The sequence below is a fragment of the Hyla sarda genome, chromosome 2, assembly GCF_029499605.1.
Source record: "Hyla sarda isolate aHylSar1 chromosome 2, aHylSar1.hap1, whole genome shotgun sequence".
In the NCBI taxonomy this organism is placed as follows: domain Eukaryota; kingdom Metazoa; phylum Chordata; class Amphibia; order Anura; family Hylidae; genus Hyla; species Hyla sarda.
Genome location: NC_079190.1, coordinates 30,449,568 through 30,473,959, shown reverse-complemented (window position 1 = coordinate 30,473,959; position 24,392 = coordinate 30,449,568). Strand labels below are relative to the sequence as shown.

Below are 24,392 nucleotides of genomic sequence, written 5' to 3'. Positions count from 1 at the left end.
ATACACACACACACATATATACATATCAGGGGTGTGGAAATTTAAAAAAAAAACTACTTGTCCAAGGGACTAAAGCGGAACACAATCTACTTGTCCCTCAAGAAAATCCACTTGTCCTGGCAGATAAAATAATTTCAACCAAAATAGTACGATCCCCCCCCACTAGACCACCAGGGATGGATATAAGATCCTTTAGACACTGCTGACAGCGATGATCTAATGGGTTAATAGGTGATCGCAGTATGCCGGGATATTAGAGGTGGGAGAGCTGTAGATCCTCTTACACCCGAGGGAAGCCCAGAAAAGTCTAGATGTAACTTTTTGATCACCTTATAAAAAATTTCTAATATGAAGTGACCAAAAATGAACAATTCTGGACAATTCTTTACATTTCCACCGTTCATCATACGGTTTAATTAACATTATGTTTTAATAGTCTGGACATTTCCACATGCAGCGATACCACTTATGTTTATTTTTGTACATTATTTTTATTTAAAGAAAATTGGAAACTTTTATTAGGAAAAGGGCTTATTCACATGTATACGCACTTTTTAAAATATTTTAATTACTATTTTTCAGTCTCAATAGGGACTTATGTGTTACTGGGGGGGGGGGGGGGGGTTCTGCTTCTCCAGTTTATGTGCTGCATTTTGTGTGAGAAAATGCTGGAAGTTGCATTTAGTTAGTAGATAACTACAACTCCCAGCATGCCCTGATGCAGCCTATGGTTGTGTGGGTGTTGCAGCATGTTGCACTGTATAGTAGTACAGTTAAGGTTATTGTGTAACATGCTGGGAGTTGTAGTTTTGGTTTGTGTCAGCTGCAGAGCCATAGTCTATGTCAAGGAATACTGGGAATTACAGTTAGTAACTACAACACCCAGCATGCCCTGATACAGCCTATAGCTCTGCAGCTGACCCGAACCAAAACTACAACTCCCAGCATGTTGCACTTTATAGTTCTACAGTTTAGGTTATGGTCCAACATGCTGGGAGTTGTAGTTTTGGTTCGGGTGTGTTTGTGTGCATCCGTGGGGCTCTTGGTTGGCGGGTGAGTATGAAGGGTGGGATTCTGGGGGTGCAATTCAGTGCGGGTGCCACTAAAAATAAATAAAATTAGATGGCACAACTGCCCTAATGCCCGTCTGCTCCTATACAAAACATTCATGCATACACATATCATACATGCACCAGCCACTGCCCCCATATACATACACCCCCCCCCCCGCCACTGCCCCCCCCCCACATCATACATTACATACACACATACACTCACACCATACATACACCTGCCGCTGCCCACCCAACATCATACATCACATACATACACATCACACTTAGACATTATACACACATCATACATTACATACTCATCACACAGACATCATACACACATCACACATACACTCACACCATACATATCCACCAGTGTTTCCCAACCAGGGTGCCTCCAGCTGTTGCAAAACTACAACTCCCAGCATGCCCAGGGCATGCTGGGAGTTGTAGTTTTGCAACAGCTGGAGGCACCCTGGTTGGGAAACACTGATATACACCATACATATGCACACATCATACATACACCTGCCGCTGCCCCCCCATATATTACATTACATACACACATCACACATACACTCACACCATACATATACAACCACCCCTCCTGTCGCCTGTATTCTTGGTCTCCTCATCTGAGCCGCCATGAGTGGACATCAGAGCTGTAGTCCCGGCCGGTGTGAGGTGAGATTTCCGTCCTCTCCTCTCTCCCTCCCCCCGGCTATGTGTTTTCCCCCGTGCAAACAAGCAACCGCCCCGTGGTGGATTAGGTCCTGTCTAGACAGAGCCGGGGAGGGATAGAGCTGTGTGCGGGGGATGGAGCTGTGCTCGTCCTTTCTCTCACCCTGCTGTGTCTTCTGAGCTGCGTCCTCAATCCTCCGGGAGGGGAGATAAGGGGTCTCTGCAGTCAGCTGGAGGCCGCCGCCGCCCCCCCCATACACTCTGAGCACCGGTGTGAGGTGTAGACTTCCATCAGCTCCTGCACCTCACACCGACATTAAAGAAAAATAAGGGGGACGTCGGTCTGTCCCTGCCCGATACAGGGCTAAATCTATAAACAATTCACCTGCCCGGCACCCAAAACTACTTGTCCCGGGCGTCAGGCTATAGGATTTCCACATCCCTGCATATACACACACACCCATACATACATACAGCTACCGGTTTATAAATATGGACAAATAAAAATAACTCAGCAACTTCAGTTTAACAAAAAAAAAAACGCACAAATGTGAACTGTATCTAATAAGAAATATTCATGAATGATGATCGTCCACAGGAAAAGGGAAAGTAGGACGTGAAAAAAAAAGAAAAAAAAAACACATATTACAGACTACTAAAAGTAGTGATCTAAATATCTAAAAATATACTAATAGAGCTAGAGATATATATATATATATATCTCTCTCTCTCTCAGTAATGAAGCATTATGTCCTGCCTCTAGTTCAAACCTCCTAGGAAAGAGTGTATTAAGTTTCAAGATTCAAAATACCTCTTGGGCCAATAGCTTCTGTCTGAAATTGCCCCCTGAAGGGATGGGACGCTCTCTCCTAGTGATCATTGAGACATGACAGGAGTTGAAGTGGGGAATGTCAGATAGAAGTTTCCTTAGTCTAACTTTAAGAGGGGTGGATGTACAGCCGACATATTGTACACAGCATAGTTCACAAGACTTTATGTAAACTACACTAGACGTGTTGCAGTTGATGAATTATGAAATGGTAAAACGTTCACCAGTTGCAATATTACTGCACAATGTGAGTATTAATCATCACTCTGCAGCACGTACAGCGAGTGTGCCCCCAATTGAAAGACCCAGTTGTTTGTAACCATGTGGCTATAGTTTTTTTTTTTTTTAGGTTTTAAATAAACTCTGGGATAATTTACCTCCAAGTGCCTGGGCTTATTGTGCCACACATCTAAATCCATCATTAAATATATGTTTGATTAAGTGTGATTGGTTGCTATATGTCTATCATATTTCACTGAAAAAGGGCATTTTACAGCTGCTCAATGTCTTTTATATCTTGTCAAAGGGAGGGGCGTGTCCTTCTCTTGCCTACATTGTGAAGACCTCTCCCCCTCCCTCACTCTGCTGATTCACTGCTCTCCTGAGAGAGCCAAGCAGCCCTGCTCTGTAACCCTTTCCTCTGTGGTTTTATGCTGTACACACACAGATTGGTGGTAGAGTACAAGTAGTCTCCAATAAAGAAAATATGGAGACTGTATCTATTACATCTTCCTAAATTAGTGCAAAGGTTTAGTGCTAAAAGTAGTGGTTTTTATGCATATATTTTATAAATATTTCTATGTCATTCATGTGTATCATCCTTTGCCTGCCCTGTAATGCTGGGACTTGTAGTTTTGGAATAGTTGGAGGTACAGTGTTTGGATAACTCCTTTTTTTGCAGCAGTGTTACCTTCAGCTGTGTGCCTACAGCTTTTGCAAAACTACAACTCCCAGCATGCCCAGACATCCTTTGACTGTCCAGAAATGCTCTGAGTTGTAGTTTTGCAACAGCTGGAGGCCAATTTTTGGTAAAACTCTGTTTTACAGCAGTTGTTGCTGCAGGCTGTGTTCCTCCGGTAGCCTTGTCAATCAGCCATCTTGTGTCCATGACCCTTGGACACCCTCATGCTGCTGTGGGACTCATCGGTGTCCCAGGAGGTATGGGGACCCCTAGTGATGAGATTATCAAAGATCGTTTTCTTTAATAAAATGTGAATTTTTTTTAAAAGAATTATATTAGAAAAACTATTATTTTGCCAAGATGTACAACATATAAAAATGTTTTTATAGCTGACAGTGCCCATTTAAATGCTTTCACATATACTAAAAAAAAAAACCTCATGTGAATGTAATGCTACTAGACAAGTTGTTCTAAATGCTCCAATTCCCCAGAAAAGTCATTGGTCACATTCCTAGGTGACCTCAGTGTCTCATGCCAGACACCCCTGGGGGAATCAGAGCGTTTGAAATTTATTTTTAGCCATGTATACTTGAAGAAAAAAAAAAAAAAAAACAGAAGAAAAACCCAAACAACTTATGGTTGCAAATATGCAACACAAAGGGCAAATTTACAGCATGCCCTAATTGCTCTGGATTCTTTTCCCAGTGTGTTTGAATGGGGGGGGGGGGGGGGGGGGGGTGAGATAAAACGTGTAAATTTGCTGGAGATTTTCAGTGTGGAAGCCGCACCAAACCACAATGATCAACCACTAGGACAGTGTTTCCCAACCAGGGTGCCTCCAGCTGTTGCAAAACTACAACTCCCAGCATGCCCGGACAGCCAAAGGAGAATGAAGACTGCTGCCTGCAGTGACGCAGGGGTGTCCATACCTGCTTTGGGGGCAGAGCCTCCTGGGAGACAGGATCCAGGTGCATGTACCTCTTGTCCTTCACTACAGTCAGCACGTCGTACAACACACACATCTCAGTTAGGGTGCCACGTAGATGGTTCCGCACCGAGTCCCACGGCCACAGTGATGGCTGGAATTTGACTAAACCTTAAAGAGAAAATGCAGACACAATCAGCTGAGGAACATTAAATGGCCCAACAAACAAATGGCTATGAAGCTGCACGGTGACCTCCGCCAAAAAAATACACAAGTCACCAAGTGGTATAATTTAATGCAAGCACATAGGATGCAGATCACAGTCCATGTATAGGAAGGAAATCACTGACACATCCATTGACCTCAATGTAACATGCTGCCGATGCCCTGTAAGAGATTATAGCAGTGCTGAGAGTCTGTAGCCTCCTAGGTCATGGCGTTATCTTACAGGAGGTCCCCCCCCCAAAAAAAAAAAGACAAAATCAAGCAAACCTCAAAACACATGTACCGGTCATTAAATAACCCTTGAGAGGCCGCAGAGTCATGCCAAAAGTTTTGATCCCCCATCAATCAGGAATACAAGTGTAGAGATGAATGTGGTAACGTGCTTCACTCCCTGGCTCCCAACAATCTCTGTCCTGCACCCCATCATAAGGCTATGGTGCTCCACGACAGAGATCGCTGCAAGACAGAAAGTAAAACACACTACCGCAATGCTTCTCGATGCTTGTTCTATCAATTGGCCGGGGTCTTAGCGTTAAGACACGATCGATCAAAACTTCTAAAGTTTTTTTCTTTTTTTACCATGATAGGTACATTGTAATAGCCTATATGTAGGATAAGCCGCTCAATTGTGATCAGTAGGAATCTGACTCCCTAGGACCCAGAGGCTCAGCCCTACTTGTATGTATGGCAATGTGCTGTGCATGGGGTACACACATAACCCATCATAAAAGATGTTCATATCCGGAAAAGTCACTTCACAAAGCTTAGGGGTGCAAAGCGTATAACCAAACAAGTCCAATGGGATAGATCTGATTTAATGAGTCCCATTGTGGACAGAAACTGTGTTTGCAAAATAGGTCAGTGCTATATAAAAATGAATAAAACATTTTATCTGTGATCAGATGATACAAAAAAAAAAAAAGAAAAGGAGGTAAAGAATGGCGCTAATCACTATACTGAAGGCAATAAATAACAGATATACACTAAATCCCCTCCATGGGAGGTCCTTAGCAGCATTCACCCATGTATTAGGTAGCTGTGCTAGTTATATTATTGTGTTATTTTTGCAATGCAAGTTAAGAGGAGTAGCAATCTCTGTAGCCGTGCACCCCTCTCTGTTCACAGGAGTTTTTTTTTTTAAACGATAGTGGATCCTGCATGCCACCCAGTCAGAGGCCATATGTCCAGCAGAGGTGAGTGGTATAAACCTGTTAGGGTCCCATCTAAAGTGAGGCCACCTCCACGTGGTGGATGGGGGGGGGGGGGGGGGGGAGGACACATTTTGATTAAGAAATACGCCAAGAACCTTTATTTATTGTAATTTTTTTTTTTACCAAGAGTGCAGCCTTCCATTTGTAGACTTTACATGGGACTATAGGTAAATTGCCTACAATAGGAGGTGGAATCATTCTTAGGATATGTTTACATGCCATGGATTTGCAGCAGATTTTCCCCAATTAACCTCAATAGAGAGGTCAAACATAACCCAAAATGGGCACACGGGGAGATTTATCAAAACCTGTCCAGAGGAAAAATTGCTGAATTGTCCATAGCAACCAATCAGATTTCAAAAATGAAAGAAGCAATCTGATTGGTTGCTATGGGCAACTCAGCAACTTTTATTCTAGACAGGTTTTGATAAATCTCCCCCACATAACCCAGTACAGACAGATCGTGGAAACAACAATGAAATGTTGGGAAAATGTAAAACAGAAACAGAGACACCTAGTGGTAAAAAGTGAATAATGGCTTAAAATGGTAATACAAATAATAAATAAATCATATGCAAGAAAGATGACAAAGACAAACTATAAGCAGCTTTAGTAGGGTTTAGAGATGAGCGAATTTACTGTAAATTCGATTTGTCACAAACTTCTCGGCTCGGCAGTTGATGGCTTATCCTGCATAAATTAGTTCAGCTTTCAGGTGCCCCGGTGGGCTGGAAAAGGTGGATACAGTCCTAGGAGACTCTTTCCTAGGACTGTATCCACCTTTTCCAGCCCACCGGAGCACCTGAAAGCTGAACTAAGTTATGAAGGATGAGTAATCAACTGCCGAGCCGAGAAGTTCGTGACAAATCGAATTTACTGTAAATTCGCTCATCTCTAGTAGGGTTATCCAAGAACTATAACCTTATTAGAGACTGGTGTATAGAGGGTGGAATTGACCACTACACTTATAGGTTACCCTTATTTCCCATACACCCTGGAATAAATAAAAGTGCAATCTTTATTGGAATTTCACACAACACATTTAAAATACCATCTGCCATATGTGCATACAGTTCCATCAGTTTTTATAGAAAAAAAACCCATACGTTTTTGAAAATGTTGTCCATTTTTAATGGGAGGGGTCTTGGGTGGGGACTTTAGGATTCAAATGCGCATGTGCAAAGTAAAAACGTATACGTTCTTCCCGTATGGAACTGTATACTTGTGCGTTTCCCATTGACGTCCATGTTAAAAAAACGTATGCGGTTGCAGTACGGTTTTCAAACCGGAGACAAAATTGTGGTCAACCGCATACGTTTTTTTAACATGGACGTTAATGGGAAACGCACAAGTATACGGTTCCATACGGGAAGAACGTATACGTTTTTACTTTGCACATGCGCATTTGAATCCTAAAGTCCCCTCCCATTAAAAATGGACAAAATTTTCAAAAACTTATGGGTTTTTTTTCTATAAAAACTGACGGAACTGTATGCACTTTTAAAAACAGTATACTGTTTAAAAACGCATACGGTTTACTTTTTTCCATACTGTTCCATCCGTTTTTTTGCCATACGGTTTTCTTTAGAAAAACGGATTGAAAACAGTATGACAAAAACGTAGTGTGAACCCAGCCTTAGGCTGGGTTCACACTACGTTTTGTCCCATACGGCAGGGGGGAGCTAAAAGCTTGCGCTCCCATATGTCACCGTATGCGCTCCCGTATGTCATTCATTTCAATGAGCCGACCGGAGTGAAACGTTCGGTCAGGTCGGCTCATTTTTGCGCCGTATGCGCTTTTACAACCGGACCTAAAACCGTGGTTCACCACAGTTTTAGGTCCGGTTGTAAAAGCGCATACGGCGCAAAAATGAGCCGACCTGACCGAACGTTTCACTCCGGTCGGCTCATTGAAATGAATGACATACGGGAGCGCATACGGTGACATACGGGAGCGCAAGCTTTTAGCTCCCCCCTGCCGTATGCGCTCCCGTATGGGACAAAACGTAGTGTGAACCCAGCCTTACTATGTTAAAGGAGCACAAGCTGTCAACTGGGCTCTGTGCTGCTGACATCAATATTTAAAGTATTCTGGAGACATTTTATACATTTCTTTAAAGGGCTACTCCCCTAGAAAACACTTTTTTTTTTTTTTTAAATCAACTGGTGCAAGAAAGGTATACAGATTTGTAAATTACTTCTATTAAAAAAATCTTAATCCTTCCAGTACTTATCAGCTGTTGTAGGATCCACAGGAAGTTCTTTTCTTTTTGGATTTCTTTTATGTCTGACCCCAGTGCTCTCTGTTGACACCTCTGTCCATATCAGGAACTGTCCAGCGCAAGAGAGGTTTGCTATGGGGATTTGCTTCTACTCTGAACAGTTCCTAAAATGGACAGAGGTGTCAGCAGAGAGCACTGTGGTCAGACAGAAAGGAAATCCAAAAAGAAAAGAACTTCCTGTGGATCATACAACAGCTGATAAGTACTGGAAGGATTAAGATTTTTATATAGAAGTAATTTTCAAATCTGTATAACTTTCTAGCACCAGCTGATTTAAAAATAAAATAAATAAATGTTTTCCAGTGGAGTACCCCTTTAATGAAGTTAAATAGTAATGTAACAAACACATTTTTTTTGTGTGTTTTACATACTTTTATACATTTAGGGGCAGTAGTAAGAGCCGACACAGGTTTGTGTGGGGAGCTGCAGAGCTGCTCATGCTATGGTCCCAGCACAGTTACTCATTGCTGGCACGCACACGACTATTGATAGAGAGCCTATTCCAGTGTTTAGGACTTTAATCTACCTGTACGTCCTGAGTCCGCTCCCCTTCTATAACGGGGGGCCACGGTGTGGCCCCCGCGTCATAGCGGGTCGGGCCTGACCTCTAACAACGACCGTGACTCGTGGCTAATAGCGCGCGTCATTGATCGCGGTGCCACGTGCTATTAACCCTTTAGAGGCGGCGTTCAACGTTGATCGCCACGTCTAAAGTGAAACCATGCCGATTAGCTCAGGGAGCTCTTCGGGATCGCCACGGCGAAATCGCGGCATGCCGAACAGCTTACAGGACAGCTGGAGGGTAACTACCTGCCTCCTCGCTGTCCGATCGCCGAATGGCTGCTCAAAAAAAAAAAAAGTGAAGATCATTTAACCCCTCCCCTAATAAAAGTTTGAATCACCCCCCTTTTCCCATAAAAAACAAAAACAGTGTAAACGAAAATAAACATATGTGTAATCGCATGGTCAATGCCGTACGCGCGCAAAAAAAAAAAAAAAAAAAAAAAAAAAAAGTGCATCTTTGGTCACTTTTTATATCATGAAAATATGAATAAAAAGCGATCAATAAGTCCTATCAATGCTAAAATGGTACCGCTAAAAACTTCAGATCACGGCGCAAAAAATGAGCCCTCATACCGCCCCATACGCAGAAAAAAAATAAGTTATAGGGGGTCAGACGATGACAATTTTAAAAGTATAAATTTTCCTGCATGTAGTTTTGATTTTTTCCAGGAGTCTGACAAAATCAAACCTATATAAGTAGGGGATCATTTTAACCTACAGAATAAAGATAAGGTGTCATTTTTACTGAAAAATTTACTGTGTGGAAACGGAAGCCCCCAAAAATTATAAAATGGATTTTTTTTCAATTTTGTCTCACAATGATTTTTTTTCCGTTTCGCCGTAGATTTATGGGTAAAATGACTGACGTCATTACAAAGTAGAATTGGTAGCGCAAAAATATAAGCCATCATATGGATTTTTAGGTGAAAATTTGAAAGAGTTATGACTTTTTAAAGGTAAGGAGGAAAAAACGAAAATGGTTAAGTGACATAAGAAGGGGAGAGTGGAGAATGAAGTGATAGAGGGAGGAGACAAGAAGGGGAATAAAGACAGGGATAAAATGGCATAGGGCAGCGTTCCCAACCAGGGTGCCTCCAGCTGTTGCAAAACTACAACTCCCAGCATGCCCGGACAACCTTTGGCCTACAAATCCCATAATTCCATTTTCCTCCCTCCCACACATCAGCCACCCTCACCCATTGAAACATAAATGAGCTGCATCCATTCAAAAGACCTGTGATTTTCAATCAGGGTGCCTACAGCTGTTGCATTAGTTGCAGATTGATCTCTCTCCCACCAAGTGATCCCTCCACCCATCACAACACATGCTTTACAGGTCTCCCCAGTGTATTGTATATCCTAATACTAAATGCATTAGAATTTACAATAGAATAGGCTAGTGTTCCCCAACCAGGGTGCCTCCAGCTTTTAGAAAAATACAACTCCTAGCAGGTGGGCATGCTGGGAGTTGTAGTTTTGCAACAGCTGGAGGCACCCTGGTTGGGAAACGCTGGCATAGAGGGTAGCAGCTACATATAATGCTGATATATCTTGTCGTGCATGAGAATAAGTGCAATTGTCGGTACAGCAAGGAGTGTGTCACCAGACTATACAAAGGTGTCACCTATATGAAAAGCTCTGCAGCACTGCTACAGATTCCCATCCTATAGATCTCCAGCTGTTACAGAACTACAACTCCCATCTGTCTGGGAATGATAAGAGCTGTAGTTCTGCCCCAGCTGGAGAGCCACAGGTAAGGGAACACAGCAGTCTATTACGTACGATTTATGTAGCCAATTATCCGATCACATCGGCCGCTCTCTCACCTTCCTCCTCATCCTGGTCCCCCCAGTCGTTCTCCCTGGGCACGGCCACCTCTCCATTCCCTTCATCTTCAGAGTCCTGCCCGAAGTCTATCCTCTGTGCCAGGCGGGCAAGGTTCTGCGACATGGACAGCGGCTGCACGTAGGTCTCCGAGCCATCCAGGCCGACCTCCTGCACCTGCTTCTCCGCGGAAGACTCGATGCTGATCTGCACCGGCGGACCCCCAGACATGATCGCTACCCGATCACAACGGATCTCCTCCACCTGAGACGCAGTTTGATGACGTCAGAATGCCAAGTGACCGGCGGGGATTGACGATACCTGCACCAAGTGACGAGCTGCGTCCTGTTCTAACTCACAGCGTACCATTGTGTTCCGGAATACCACGTGACCACCAGTCAGCCAATGGGGCGGCGGCATTACCACGTAACCACCAGTCAGCCAATTGAGCGCCGGAGTTACCACGTGACCACCAGTCAGCCAATTGAGCGCCGGCGTTGCCGCTTAACCGCCGCTCTCCACCGTTTTCTACCCATTCTCCTCAGAGCTGCCGAGGGTTAGGGACTGTGTTGCGGCGCTCTCGGCCGCTAAAAAAATGCGCCAGTGTACTTAGACACGAAGAAAAGCTAAATGATACGCGAAAAATAGATTGTAGAACAACAACAATAATGATTTTGATCAGTTATTAGGCGCCAGTACAGCGGGACCCTTGTTCTCAGAGAGACTAAGACTCGGACCTCACTACCTCATGTGAGGGTCTCTTCCCCGCCATTATTGTGTGAGGGGTTTATTTTGTTGAGTCTTTTTTTCCCACTGGGGCAGGCTTTACAAGATCAAAGAGGAGAAAAATGTGAAGGAACTCATCATGAATGTTTAGAAAGTTAGGGTGACAGACCAGAAGCAGGGATAGAAAAAAAGTCTTTATAAAGACTGAAGCTGGAATAATGCATCTGAAAATATCACACGGCTGTGTATGAATATGTTTAGTGAGGCCAAAAAGTCTTTATAAAAACTGAAGCTGGAATAATGCAGCTGAAAATATTATGCAGCTGTGTATGAATTGTGTAGTGAGGCCAACAAGTCTTTATAAAGACTGAAGCTGGAATAATGCATCTGAAAAATTTACACAGCTGTGCATGAATGTGTAGTGAGGCCGCACCGCTGTGCTGAAAAAATTTACAGAATCTAAGCTGTATATACCAATTGTGGGGCTTCATGTTATGGACAAGATAAACAGTTATAAAAATAGAAATAGCAGAACCTGAGGAGAAATATGTACAATCTAATATAAAGTTTATAATTGTGATACAGTGCTAAAGAAGCTGTGATAAAAAAGCAGAAAAGTAATACAAAATCGAAGTTAACAAAAAATGCTAATTGTGGGGTTTCACATTCTGAACAAGATTTAAGTTATAGGAGTAAGAGAAGCAGAACATGAATAGATAATTTATGTGATATGTGAAGTGTATCATTGTAAAATAGTTCTATAGAAGCTGTAGTCAGAAAACAGAAACCTAATAGAAAAATCTAAAAAAAAGCCCCTTATGCTAATTGTGGGGCTTCACATGGACAAGATAAACAATGATAAAAATAGGAAAGGCAGAACCTGAAGAGAAAATATATACAGTATGTGATGTTTATGATTGCAATACAGTTCTAAAGATCTGCAATAGGAGCACAGAAAAATACAAAATCTAACCAACAAAAATGTCTATTATGGGGCTTCTCTTTATGTACAAGATAGTTAGAGGAATAAGAAAAGCATAACCTGAAGAGATAATATATACCCTATGTGAGGTTTATGATTGTGATACAGTTCTATGGCAGCTGCAATAAGAAAACAAAAAAAAAATCTAAATTGCTACAAGTGCCAATTGTGAAGCTTCAGGCTATGAAGATGATACTGTTATAGTAATAAGAAAAGCAGAACCTAAAGAAATAATATATCATGAAGTTTATGATACCGTTCTATAGAAGCTGTAATGTGTTTTACTGCAAGACAGCTTTGACAAGGATAAAAACATCCAGATATTAGTTTGGGGTCAGTAGTGAAGTTTAAAACACCACAGGTGAAAAAAATCCTTGAAAATGTGAGTATACAGCGCTGCGGAATCTGCATGCTCTAAAAAGAATTTACATTACATGACTTGTAATAAGAAAAAAAAGTATGCAAATTCACACTGTTTTGTGGAAATATAAAACAGATCTATGTAAGCTGATATACTCTACATGGGAGAAAAATGCCACAATAACTTGCATATTAAAATGCCAAGGAAAGAATGCAGCAAGTATTGCAGCAATATAATGTAGCTAGTCTAATACATCCTAAAAAAAAAGCCACAAAACATATAACTCTTGGGAATAAAACAAGTCTAAATATGGACTGAGGCTGTAATAATGCACCCAAGAAATACTACACAGCTGTATATGAAAAAAAAAACATGTCTAGATTTTATCTGGGGGTCAGTAGTGAAGTGTGAAATGCCATTTCTACAATGATTTTTTTGTTTGTTTCTCTCTTTTACACTGGCTATGGCGTTTGTTTATTCATTTTGTGGCTTTTTTCCCCCTCATGGAGACCTCTACAAGATATAAAAATGCAAAAAAACAAACTTGTGAATGTATGTGACCATTTTATTCTGGTGCACTCCAAATCACAATAAAGTTAGCATTTTTCAAAGTAGTACAATAATAGAAAAAATATAGATTGGGTATTGTTTTCATTGCATTGACCTACAGAATAAAGATAATGGGGGAGATTTATCAAAACCTGTGCAAAGGAAAAGTTGCCCAGTTTCCCATAGCAACCAATCAGATCGTTTCTTTCATTTTGCAGAGGCCTTGTTAAAAATGAAAGAAGCGAGCTGATTGGTTGCTATGTGCAACAGGGGAACTTTTCCTCTGGACAGGTATTGATAAATCTCCCCCAATGTATCATTTTTTACCGTAAAGTGCACTGTGTAAAAACCCCAACCCCCCCCAAGTTGTAAAATTGCAGTGTTATTATAAATTTCCGCCCGTAAATATGCATTTTTTTGTTTCATGGTACATCTTATGGTAAAATGAATGAGGTCTTTATAAAATACAATTGGACAAAAAACAAGCCCTCATATGGGTCTATAGGTGAAAAATAAAGTAAGATTTTAAAAGGAGAGAAGGAAATAAATAACAAAAAAATGTAATTGGCCTGGTCCTTAAGGTCAAAATGGGCTTTGTCCTTAAGGGGTTAAATGAGCCAGTTATAGAGAGGAGAAAGTTCTCAACTTACCCTTTCTTCCCTTTAAGGCAGCTGGGAGCTAGAATATTTTGTAAGGCCTGAACCAAAGGGACTTCACTGTTAGTGGAGGTCTTGTAATAGAATTGACCAATGTGTTCACACAATTTGATTTTCGTATGGTCCTTAGAAAATATGCATTTAAATTCAAGTCCATTTGTCTTGAGGGTCTTCATTTTTTTTCTCTTAAAACATTGGATTTGATGGTTTTCGGCCTGTGCCCTAAATTATTTGATGAGGGGTTTTGGATCTTTTTCAGCCACAAAACTGGGTTTAAAAACCTCACTGTTCCTCAAAATTGTTAGGTTAAGTACAATTTCGGCAAATTCTTTTGAACTGGCCATAAGGTACATTTATCAGTAATGTTTTGTGTACTGACCACTATTACTATGCAAATGCAAATATCTATCAACTTTCAAAAGTTTTAGTATTTTAAGATCAAAAATGTTAAGATCTAAAAATTCTGTGGACGTGTTTAGATTAAACGCTTTTTGAATAGTTAATTCAAATAGAGAAGACAGACATGGTCGCACATCCACAATTTGTATTTTGATCTACTTGCTTCTCAGCATAAATTCAAAAACTAACAGGTTGTTAGTATACATTTTGATCAAAAAGGTCAAGGCCACCTATTTAGAGAGGGTCCCTAATGTCCCTAGCATAAAATGGCATAGCACTGGGCAGAAACCACCACGCCGCAACACCAGTGCCCACAGGGGGAACGTCCCAGTGGCAGAGCAGGCCCATTGCCACGAAGAACAGTCCCAGGGCGGAGCCTCACCATAGACACGGTGCCACGGCAATGTGAACAAGGTGTAAAAGCTCACTTACCATGTGCTCCCAGTCAGACTGGGACGCTGTCAGAAAGGAAGGGCAGCTTCCTGCGAATTTATATAGGGCTGGGCTGAGGGGGGGGGGGGGGATAGAGTGCAGACCAAGTAAAAACAACAATAGCTTGAATAGCTCCCAAAATAAGTTGGCAAAATTGGGGGCTGCTGTACCCCTATGTTATTTATAAATTATATTCATAAATTCAAAATTGATAGATTCAAGAACTGTTTTTGGGGTGACAGCTTAGTATTATCTTTAGTAAGAATAGTTTGAAATTAGATCTAATCCCAGTTGGTGATCAATTATTGTGGATAAAGATGTAATATCCATAGTGACAGATTTGTAGTTATTCCTCTACTTGATGTCAAAGATGAATAAAATCTGAGGTATCTTTTAGATAGGATATTAGTTAAAATCAGGTCGACATAGTGAGAAGTTTGAGGTAAGCAAATTAGTACCAGAGTTAATCGGCCTACCTGGGGGATTGCTGGTGCTTTTGTGTACCTGGCAAATAGTTAAAACATGGTAAAGAAAGATCACTAATGTTATACTTCATTTCATATTTAGATCATTTCCTTTTCATAACCATACATTATAAACTTGTGTGCCAGAGTATTTAACAGTAAAGTTGTGTTTTAAAATCCTTTAAATTGAAGTCCAATGGTAAATAGTGTATGTCTTCAATGTAATCTGGTTTATTAAGGATCAAATCCTGCTCCCTCCCCCTATTGTCAGTTGGTTTAATCTCTATGTTCAATTACTATGTTCTTATTTTCGTTCCAAGATTTTAATCCTCCTTTCTCAAATTTAGTAAGGTTGTCTCCCTTACTTGGTTTAGAGTCAGGTCCTCTTTTTTTAAAGTCTGCCATTACCATAGCAGAGAATATATCTAGTAGATTCCCTCTTTATTGTGCAGGATAAAAGTCTGACTTGGGCCACAAGTCGCTTTGTAGATATAGTGGATCCTAAGTGGTTATTATTTCTGCCTTGGCTGGAGACTTAGAGCCCTCGGATTCTTAATTTATGGCATGTATAATTTTGACCCTTTAATGTCATATAAACCAGAGTAGTCAGCCAATGAGGCTATGATCGACCTATTATTAGTCTTATAACAGTAGAATAAGAAAGAAGTCGGCGACTCACCGGAGCTGGTTTTCAAGCAGTTTCTTCTTTATTAGTACTCACATGCATGGGGAGAGAAAAGACGTACAGGGGATACAGCTGTCTGGCTACGGGACCGTTTCACATGTTCTACATGCTTCGTCTGGCCTATGCTGAATAACTAACTCGTTGCTCTAAATACAGGTAAGGGCTTCTTACTAACCTATCACCTGATGACACGTAGTTAGTGACGGGAAAGATGGGTGGTAACCCAATAAGGTAATAGTCCATCTATAGAAGTAAAATCATGAAATACAAAAATGTGTAGATACGTAACTTTAAAAACATGGGGCTAGATCAACTCGATCATTAAGACCCAAAGGGCCAGTTGCTTCCGTTTTTAAAATCCAGTAGGTTTCTCTCTGAAGTAAATACTTGTCACGTGGTATACCTGGTCTATGCTCCACTCTTTCTATTCCTGCAAAAGATATGGCTTCTGGATTTGCTCCATGCGCTTCAACTATGTGGTTAATCAGACGCGGCGCACCTTTTCGGGTGCGTAAAGAATAAATATGTTCGCGTATGCGATTGAATAAAGGTCTGATAGTTTTACCCACATAAAAAAAGCCGCACGGGCAGAATATTACATACACGACATATTTTGTGCGACAAGTAATGAGGGTTTTTACTGTGTGGGTTACGGATCCTATGCGCATAGTTTTTAGACCATTATTTAATTTACAATAATTACAACTTCTGCATTGATGGTTACCTACAGGAACCATATCTTTAAACCAAGATCCTTTTGTAGTTTTGGATTTATTTGTATGATTTTTCAAAGCGTCACCTAATGTTTTATTTTTTTTATATGCTATGAGTGGTTTCCTTATTGCTACATTTCTCAGATCCTCGTCTCCTTCTATTATAAACCAGTTACTCCTAATCGCTTGCTCAATGACTTTGTTCACTGGTGAATTTTTGAATGTAAAAATAAACCTCTTATCTTCTTCGTTTTTCTTTTTTCTGTTTTTGCACTTTAGTAGGTCCTCTCTGTGTAAATTGTCTGCTCTTTTCCTAGCTGTTATTAACATTGTATCTGGATATTTCCTTTCTTTTAATCTACTTTGTAATTCATCTGCTTGGATTTTATACGTGTTTTCTGATGTATTATTTCTTTTGAGCCGGACAAATTGTCCATACGGAATTCCCTTTTTGACACATTCTGGGTGTGAGCTTTCATAGTGTAGTATTGTGTTTTTAGCTACACTTTTACGGTAACCTTCACTTGTTATATTGTTATCTGTTGCTATCAAGCGAACATCTAAGAATTCTATTGATACTCCCCCTACTTGGGACGTAAAGGACATATTCATGTCATTGATATTATTTAAATATGTGACAAAATCTTGAAACTGGGACTCTGTCCCTGACCAAACTATCAAAATGTCATCCACGAATCTCGAATATGACTGAATATATTGAATGAAAGGGTTATTGCTAGAGTAAACATAATTGTTTTCTAACATCGCTAGGAAGATATTAGCATATGTACAGGACACCGGCGTCCCCATCGGGGTCCCGGTGTCCTGTCTGTACCACTCCTCCTCATATTTAAATGTACTGTTTGTCAAAATAAAATTAAGGGATTCGCAGACGAAGTTTATGTACTCTGTTGTTTTGTCTGTGCTTTCCAGAAACTGCCGTACTGCCCTGACTCCCGCTGCATGGGGGATCCGGGTGTATAAGCTTACGACATCGATTGAACATAATATCCATCCTGTCTCCCATTTTAAATCTCCCACTAACTGCAGTAGGTGTTGAGTGTCCTTAATATAAGCTGGTATGGCTGTTAATACAGGACGTAATAACCAGTCTGTATAGTGGGATAAATGTTCGGCGACTGAGCCCACCCCCGAGACTATTGGTCTGCCCGGGGGGGGGATTCTGTCCCTTATGTACTTTGGGGAGATGGTACCATGATGGTGGTTTAGGTGAATCTGGAATTAGTTTCTCCGCATTTTTTTTAGATAATATACCTTCTGTAACTTTTTTGTGTAAGAAGGATTTTAGATCATTAAGTATTTTAAATGTGGGGTCTTTTTTAAGGGGGGTGTATGTAGAAGTGTCCTTTAGTTGCCTTTCGGCTTCTTTATTATACATTTCTTTGTACATAAGGACAACGCTCCCCCCCTTATCTGCTCTTATAATGACTATATCATCCCTTGATTTTAAAGCTCTCATGGCTTGTGTTTCTTTGGGTGTCAAATTAAGGTGTTTATCCTTGTAGATTATAGATTTCACATCTTTCATCACTGCATTTTTAAATAAATCTAGGTGGCCACCTGGTTGAATGGGGGGATTAAAGTTTGACTTTTTTCCTTTTGTAAAATTTTGTATTTCTACTGTATTATTAATTTCTATATCAGCAAAGTCAGATGCTAAAAAGCCTATACTTTCTCTTTCTAAATCACTACATTCACCTGGGAAAAAACCTAGATCACCTATACATGCAGGTAGATCACCTTCACATTTATCATGCTCATATGGTTTTTTATTTACGAAAAACTTATGTAGATTAATGTCTCTAAGGGACTTAGCTAAATCTATTTCAAATTGTACTGCGTCGAAACTTTCTGTTAGTCCAAAGTTCAATCCTCTTGATAACAGAGATATCACCTCGTCCGGGAATTCTTCTTTGGTTAGATTAATTACATTAGATATTAATTTTGGTGGTTCCAGGGGGGTATCTTTCTCTTCTTCTGATCTTTTGGTATTCTTTCTCCTGCTCCTCCTTGTGTGTTTCTTCCTAAAGGGAACTCGGCTTGACGTGAGTTCTGTTCACTTTGTAGAGTTGTAGTTGCGTCTTCATTGCGATTTTCTGGTTTGTTTTTTTTGGGATATGCTGGTGTATGAGAGGCTTGTCGTTTAGAGGAGGAACCTATGGTTTTGGTGTACCATGTAAATGCTTGATTATTGGAGTAATCTCGTTTGTCTCTCATATATTTCTCCCTTTTCTTTATTTTCGTTTCTTCTTGTAGGGATATTAATTTGGGTTGTAATTTTTCATAGAACTGACGAGTTTGTTCTGGTGTAGCTTTATTGTTGTACTCTTGCTTGACTTTTCGGGTGCGTAAAGAATAAATATGTTCGCGTATGCGATTGAATAAAGGTCTGATAGTTTTACCCACATAAAAAAAGCCGCACGGGCAGAATATTACATACACGACATATTTTGTGCGACAAGTAATGAGGGTTTTTACTGTGTGGGTTACGGATCCTATGCGCATAGTTTTTAGACCATTATTTAATTTACAATAATTACAACTTCTGCATTGATGGTTACCTACAGGAACCATATCTTTAAACCAAGATCCTTTTGTAGTTTTGGATTTATTTGTATGATTTTTCAAAGCGTCACCTAATGTTTTATTTTTTTTATATGCTATGAGTGGTTTCCTTATTGCTACATTTCTCAGATCCTCGTCTCCTTCTATTATAAACCAGTTACTCCTAATCGCTTGCTCAATGACTTTGTTCACTGGTGAATTTTTGAATGTAAAAATAAACCTCTTATCTTCTTCGTTTTTCTTTTTTCTGTTTTTGCACTTTAGTAGGTCCTCTCTGTGTAAATTGTCTGCTCTTTTCCTAGCTGTTATTAACATTGTATCTGGATATTTCCTTTCTTTTAATCTACTTTGTAATTCATCTGCTTGGATTTTATACATGTTTTCTGATGTATTATTTCTTTTGAGCCGGACAAATTGTCCATACGGAATTCCCTTTTTGACACATTCTGGGTGTGAGCTTTCATAGTGTAGTATTGTGTTTTTAGCTACACTTTTACGGTAACCTTCACCTGTAGGGATATTAATTTGAGTTGTAATTTTTCATAGAACTGACGAGTTTGTTCTGGTGTAGCTTTATTGTACTCTTGCTTGACTTTGTTCAATTCTTCTATTATCTTTTCATGTTCGATACAGTTCCTGTTAAGTACTATCTGCATTAGATTTTTTGCGTGGTCATGATGCGCTTTTTTCCACGTTTCCACGAACTCGTGGTCATCCAGATAAAGTGCTGGTGCTCTATACGACCTTAATCCTCTCGGTGTACGGTCGCATTGGACATAAGACTGTAGAGAGTTAATCGTCCAAAACAGAGAGATTTCCTTTTCAGACAGATTCATGATCTTATGTTCTAGTGCTTTACTGCTCATGATTTCATAATCTTGTTTAGCATTGCACTCCGTGAAATAGTCCCCCGCGTCTTCTCTCCCCGTGAGTATAGCAGACTCCATAGTTGCAATAATCCCTTCCACTTCCATGTCCGTGTTTTGTGGCTTTGTAACAGACATCTTAGTGTGCTCTGATCGTTGAAAGAAGGGTAACAACGCAAATAAAGTAGGCAGATAGATCGGCACTACTCAGTCTGTAATGCTAGGACAAGTCCTAGCATTACAGACTGAGTAGTGCCGATCTATCTGCCTACTTTATTTGCGACCTATTATTAGTACTGATCCAAGGATTCATCCACACAAAGACCAAAGAATATACAAAACATAACTTTTAATGATATCCATAAAAAATTCCATGACAAAAAATATTTAACAGGACATTTACCGTATTTTTCGCCGTATAAGACGCACTTTTTCTTCCCCAAAACGTGGGGGGGAAAGTTGGTGCGTCTTATACGGCGAATATACGCCCGAGGCTGCTGCTGGCGAGAGCGGGAAGTCAGCGGTAAGTACAGAGGATGCGGCGGTGCGGTACAGCGCTGACTACCAGCTCCCCACCCGCAGCAGCCTCATGACCGCCGGTGAATTTTTCACCTCTCACCGGCTATGTTTATTGCCCTACGCCTGGAACATACAGTTCCGGGTGCCGGGCAAGTGAATTACTAATAACTGTATACTAAAAACCAGGGGGCCTCCATCTGTTCTGAAACTACAACTACCAGCATGCCCGGACCGGCAAAGGCTGTCTGGGCATGCTGGTAGTTGTAGTTTCACAACAGCTGGAGGCCCCCTGGTTTTTAATATACAGTATTAGTTTTTACCTGCTCTGGCCGGCCCCCGCCTGCAGCCGCACACAGGAGCCGGCCCGGGCAGATAAAATCATTGGTTTTCCTATGCCGGACATCCCTATGTCCCGAAAAATCTTTTCGGGACATAAGGCTGTCCGCGGGTCACTCACCATTCCCCGGCCGATGCGCGTCCTCCTCCGGTCCTCCTGCGGTCTTCCTGCGATCCTCCGCCTCTCTATGGTTGTACGCACGGGACCTCAGTGACGTCCCGTGCGTACAACCATAGAGGCGCCGGAGGACCGGAGGAAGACGCACGCCGACCGGGGCCTGGTGAGTGACCGGCGGTGTGTAATCATCAGTGTTCCGGTCACCGCTCCTCCGGTCCCGGCACCTACTGCTATGGTCCATAGGCCATAGCAGTAGATGTGACACTGGGCCAGAGGAGCAGTGACCGGATCACTGTGGGGGCAGCACACAGAGATACAGCCTCCAGCCATACACTGTATATGGCTGGAAGCTGTATGTCTGTGGGGGGGAGCTGCCTACTATTGCGGGGGAACTATACTGCCAGCCATTGTGGGGGAACTACTGCCAACCATTGTGGGGGAATCTACTGCCAACCATTGTGGGGGAACTCTACTGCCAACCATTGTGGGGGAACTCTACTGCCAACCATTGTGGGGGAACTCTACTGCCAACCATTGTGGGGGAACTCTACTGCCAACCATTGTGGGGGGAACTCTACTGCCAACCATTGTGGGGGAACTCTACTGCCAACCATTGTGGGGGAACTCTACTGCCAACCATTGTGGGGGAACTATACTGCCAACCATTGTGGGGGAACTATACTGCCAACCATTGTGGAGGGTGGGGAGCTGCCTACCATTTTGGAGGGGGGGGGGAGCTGCCTACCATTGTGGGGGAACTATAGTGCCAACTATTGTGGGGGGGGGAGCTGCCAGTGCCTACCATTGTGGGGGAACTATACTGCCAACTATTGTGGGGAAACTATACTGCCAACCATTGTGGGGGAACTATACAGCCAACTATTGTGGGGAAACTATACAGCCAACTATTGTGGGGGAACTATACTGCCAACCATTGTGGGGGGGGGGAGGGGGGAGGAGCTGCCTACCATTGTGGGGGAACTATACTGCCAACTATTGTGGGGAACTATACTGCCAACTATTGTGGGGGAACTATACTGCCAACCATTGTGGGGGGGGGGAGGGGGGAGGAGCTGCCTACCATTGTGGGGGAACTATACTGCCAACTATTGTGGGGGAACTATACTGATATAAAATATTTTACTACAGTATTTGGTTCAGAATCTTTTTTTTCTAGATTTTCCTCCTTTAAAATTGTGTGCGTCTTATATGCCGGAGCGTCTTATATGGCGAAAAATACGGTATATACATTTGTGAATTGCCCACATAAGTAGAAGGATGGGGAAGAGGGTAACAGGTGAATAACCTATCATTAGCTAGCCTACCTGGCTTGTACTAGTCTAACACTAAGTGTGGATGGGGGAAGATGTGGAGACCACCTAAAATGTGTTTGTGGGAACCAATGTAAAGTGACTGCTCTTGCTCCTTTTCAAACGCGTTTCACCCACTGATAAGTTGGGGTTCAGCAGGGGTAGAGGAGAGTAGTACAAAGAATAAATACACAGAATAACAAACATTAAGAACAATGACAATAATTTGGGCCTAAAGCAAAACAATAGAGAAGACAAACAAATAATGAAGATAGCGTCCGTCATATAGTGTAGTTGATATCTGATAGTTCAGGACAGTAAAAGTATGTCAGGTGGTGAAAAAGTGTCAGGGTTGTCAATAGAAAACCATCACGGTCACACAGGTAATGACAAGAGGGTACCAGAAAATTATTATACAAACAAGGTTGTATATAACAACCAAGTATAGAGATCACAGAGTTTTAGTAACCATAGGTGCACATTGGAAAAAAGGGTAACTACAGATGCACATAAAAAATTAGTTTCCCATTGTGGTAGATAGAACACAGTAGCCTGATGTCATAGAGCACCCAATTGTACTGGTAATCACAACTTCAGGTTGTGGATGTAGCATACGATATTAAAGGAATGCCATAAGGTGTATCATATGCATCTGAAGAAAGACAGAGGTGTATAAACAACATATCAATATATGGTCCTGATAAGCATAATTGTGGACTCAAAGGAGAAGTCTGTTTTACCTGAAACATCTGTAACCAATATTAGCCCATCATATGGACCCTAGTGTCAAAATGACCAGTGAATGATAGAAGATAGTTTATCACGATGGATGCCCGACACTGCAGGAACAATGTATAAAAAATATAGATGAACCATATATAGAAGATATCCATAAACCATAAGTATGTACTGGAATCAGGAAGCTAGACAGGATAATCAAACACCCCTAAGGCTAAAGGCCCAAAAATACATCATATCACAAAAAATAATGGGATATAGGGAAAGATAGTGTGAAGAATATAATCTGATCTGGATATGGTAATGATTCAATAAATGAGCCAATCTGGGTGATGGTAAAGTATAATGAACCCCAGAAAGGTACTGAAAGTTATGTATCTTAATATTTCCCATATCGCTTAATAGAGATGAAAACATATAAGCCTTACCCCCCAAAAGAATGGACTCGTATTCAACTGATAAATAGACCAGAGGGCCAGATAAACAAATTGGATGGCCAGATGAGAGTCCGGGGTGATGCTTAATAGCATGACTGGAGGGAAGATACATGCAAATAAATGCTATGCCCATATCTGAGAATCCCTATCAAGATCATCAAAATCCTGAACGGCTTACCCGATAGATGATAGATTGTGGTGGATAGTCATGATAGTGCGGCGTCCGTTTAAATGGCCATGTCGGCCGGAGATGACGAAGAGGTAGGGTGGCCGTGTCGGCCTGTGTTGACTTCGCGGGCCTCGCATTCATGCTCATGCTCGGAGCACCCTAACGCTATGTGGAACGCAGATGCGTACCACCAGCGGGATATGATGCATCACAACGGAAATGGATACTAGAGAGATGGAGCGCATATGCGTTCCACCATCCGGAAGCGCCTATATGCCAAGGTGAACATCACAAAGATGTTCAATAATAGGATTAATACAAATAAAGGCAAATAGACTGAATAATTAGGGGAAAATGTACAATGAGTGAGGCAAAAAGTATGTCCACATAAACATAACCAAGAGAAAAAGGGGAATAATGCAATGATATATGAGAAACCTGAATCCGGAAAAGGTAACCCTGACGCCACCTATATAACAAATAGGAATTTAGTGGATGACTATATAACAATCATGGTAATATAATAAAGATAAAACAGCAGGTATGTCCAGCTCACCACCAACACCGCCGTGTCTCGGACACATGTTGACCAACACGCACTCATCAATAAAGAAAGAAGGAAGCGTCCAGCACTTGGCAACGGTAAAAACGATAGCTTTATTCTTCACAGTTAGGACACACAATGCTGCGGTAAGGACAACAGTGACGCGTTTCAGCGGAGCATGTCCACCTTAGTCATACAAAGAAACAAGTGGCTGACTCCATTTTTATGTGCCCGCTCCAAGGCCACACCCCCTCCAGGTGAAACAAGGTTCAGCTGGTGGGTGTTACCTGTGTGAGCACAGGAAA

General features: G+C 41.5%; 1 protein-coding gene across 2 annotated transcripts in view; it reads right to left on the bottom strand.

Annotated features, from left to right (window-relative positions):
• The window catches only part of MED17 (mediator complex subunit 17), a 181,247-nt gene that overhangs the window by 36,595 nt on the left and 120,260 nt on the right, over window positions 1–24,392 (bottom strand). The window contains exons 1-2 of one of the 2 annotated variants that reach the window (XM_056561472.1): window positions 10,500–10,881; window positions 4,396–4,562 (exon numbers count right to left, since the gene is read on the bottom strand). In XM_056561472.1, the coding sequence (XP_056417447.1) occupies window positions 4,396–4,562; window positions 10,500–10,728 (396 nt within the window). In that variant the 5' untranslated portion in view covers window positions 10,729–10,881. Of the gene's footprint in view, window positions 1–4,395; window positions 4,563–10,499; window positions 10,882–24,392 lie in introns of those variants that run through there. The other variant, XM_056561473.1, reaches the window with a different exon arrangement.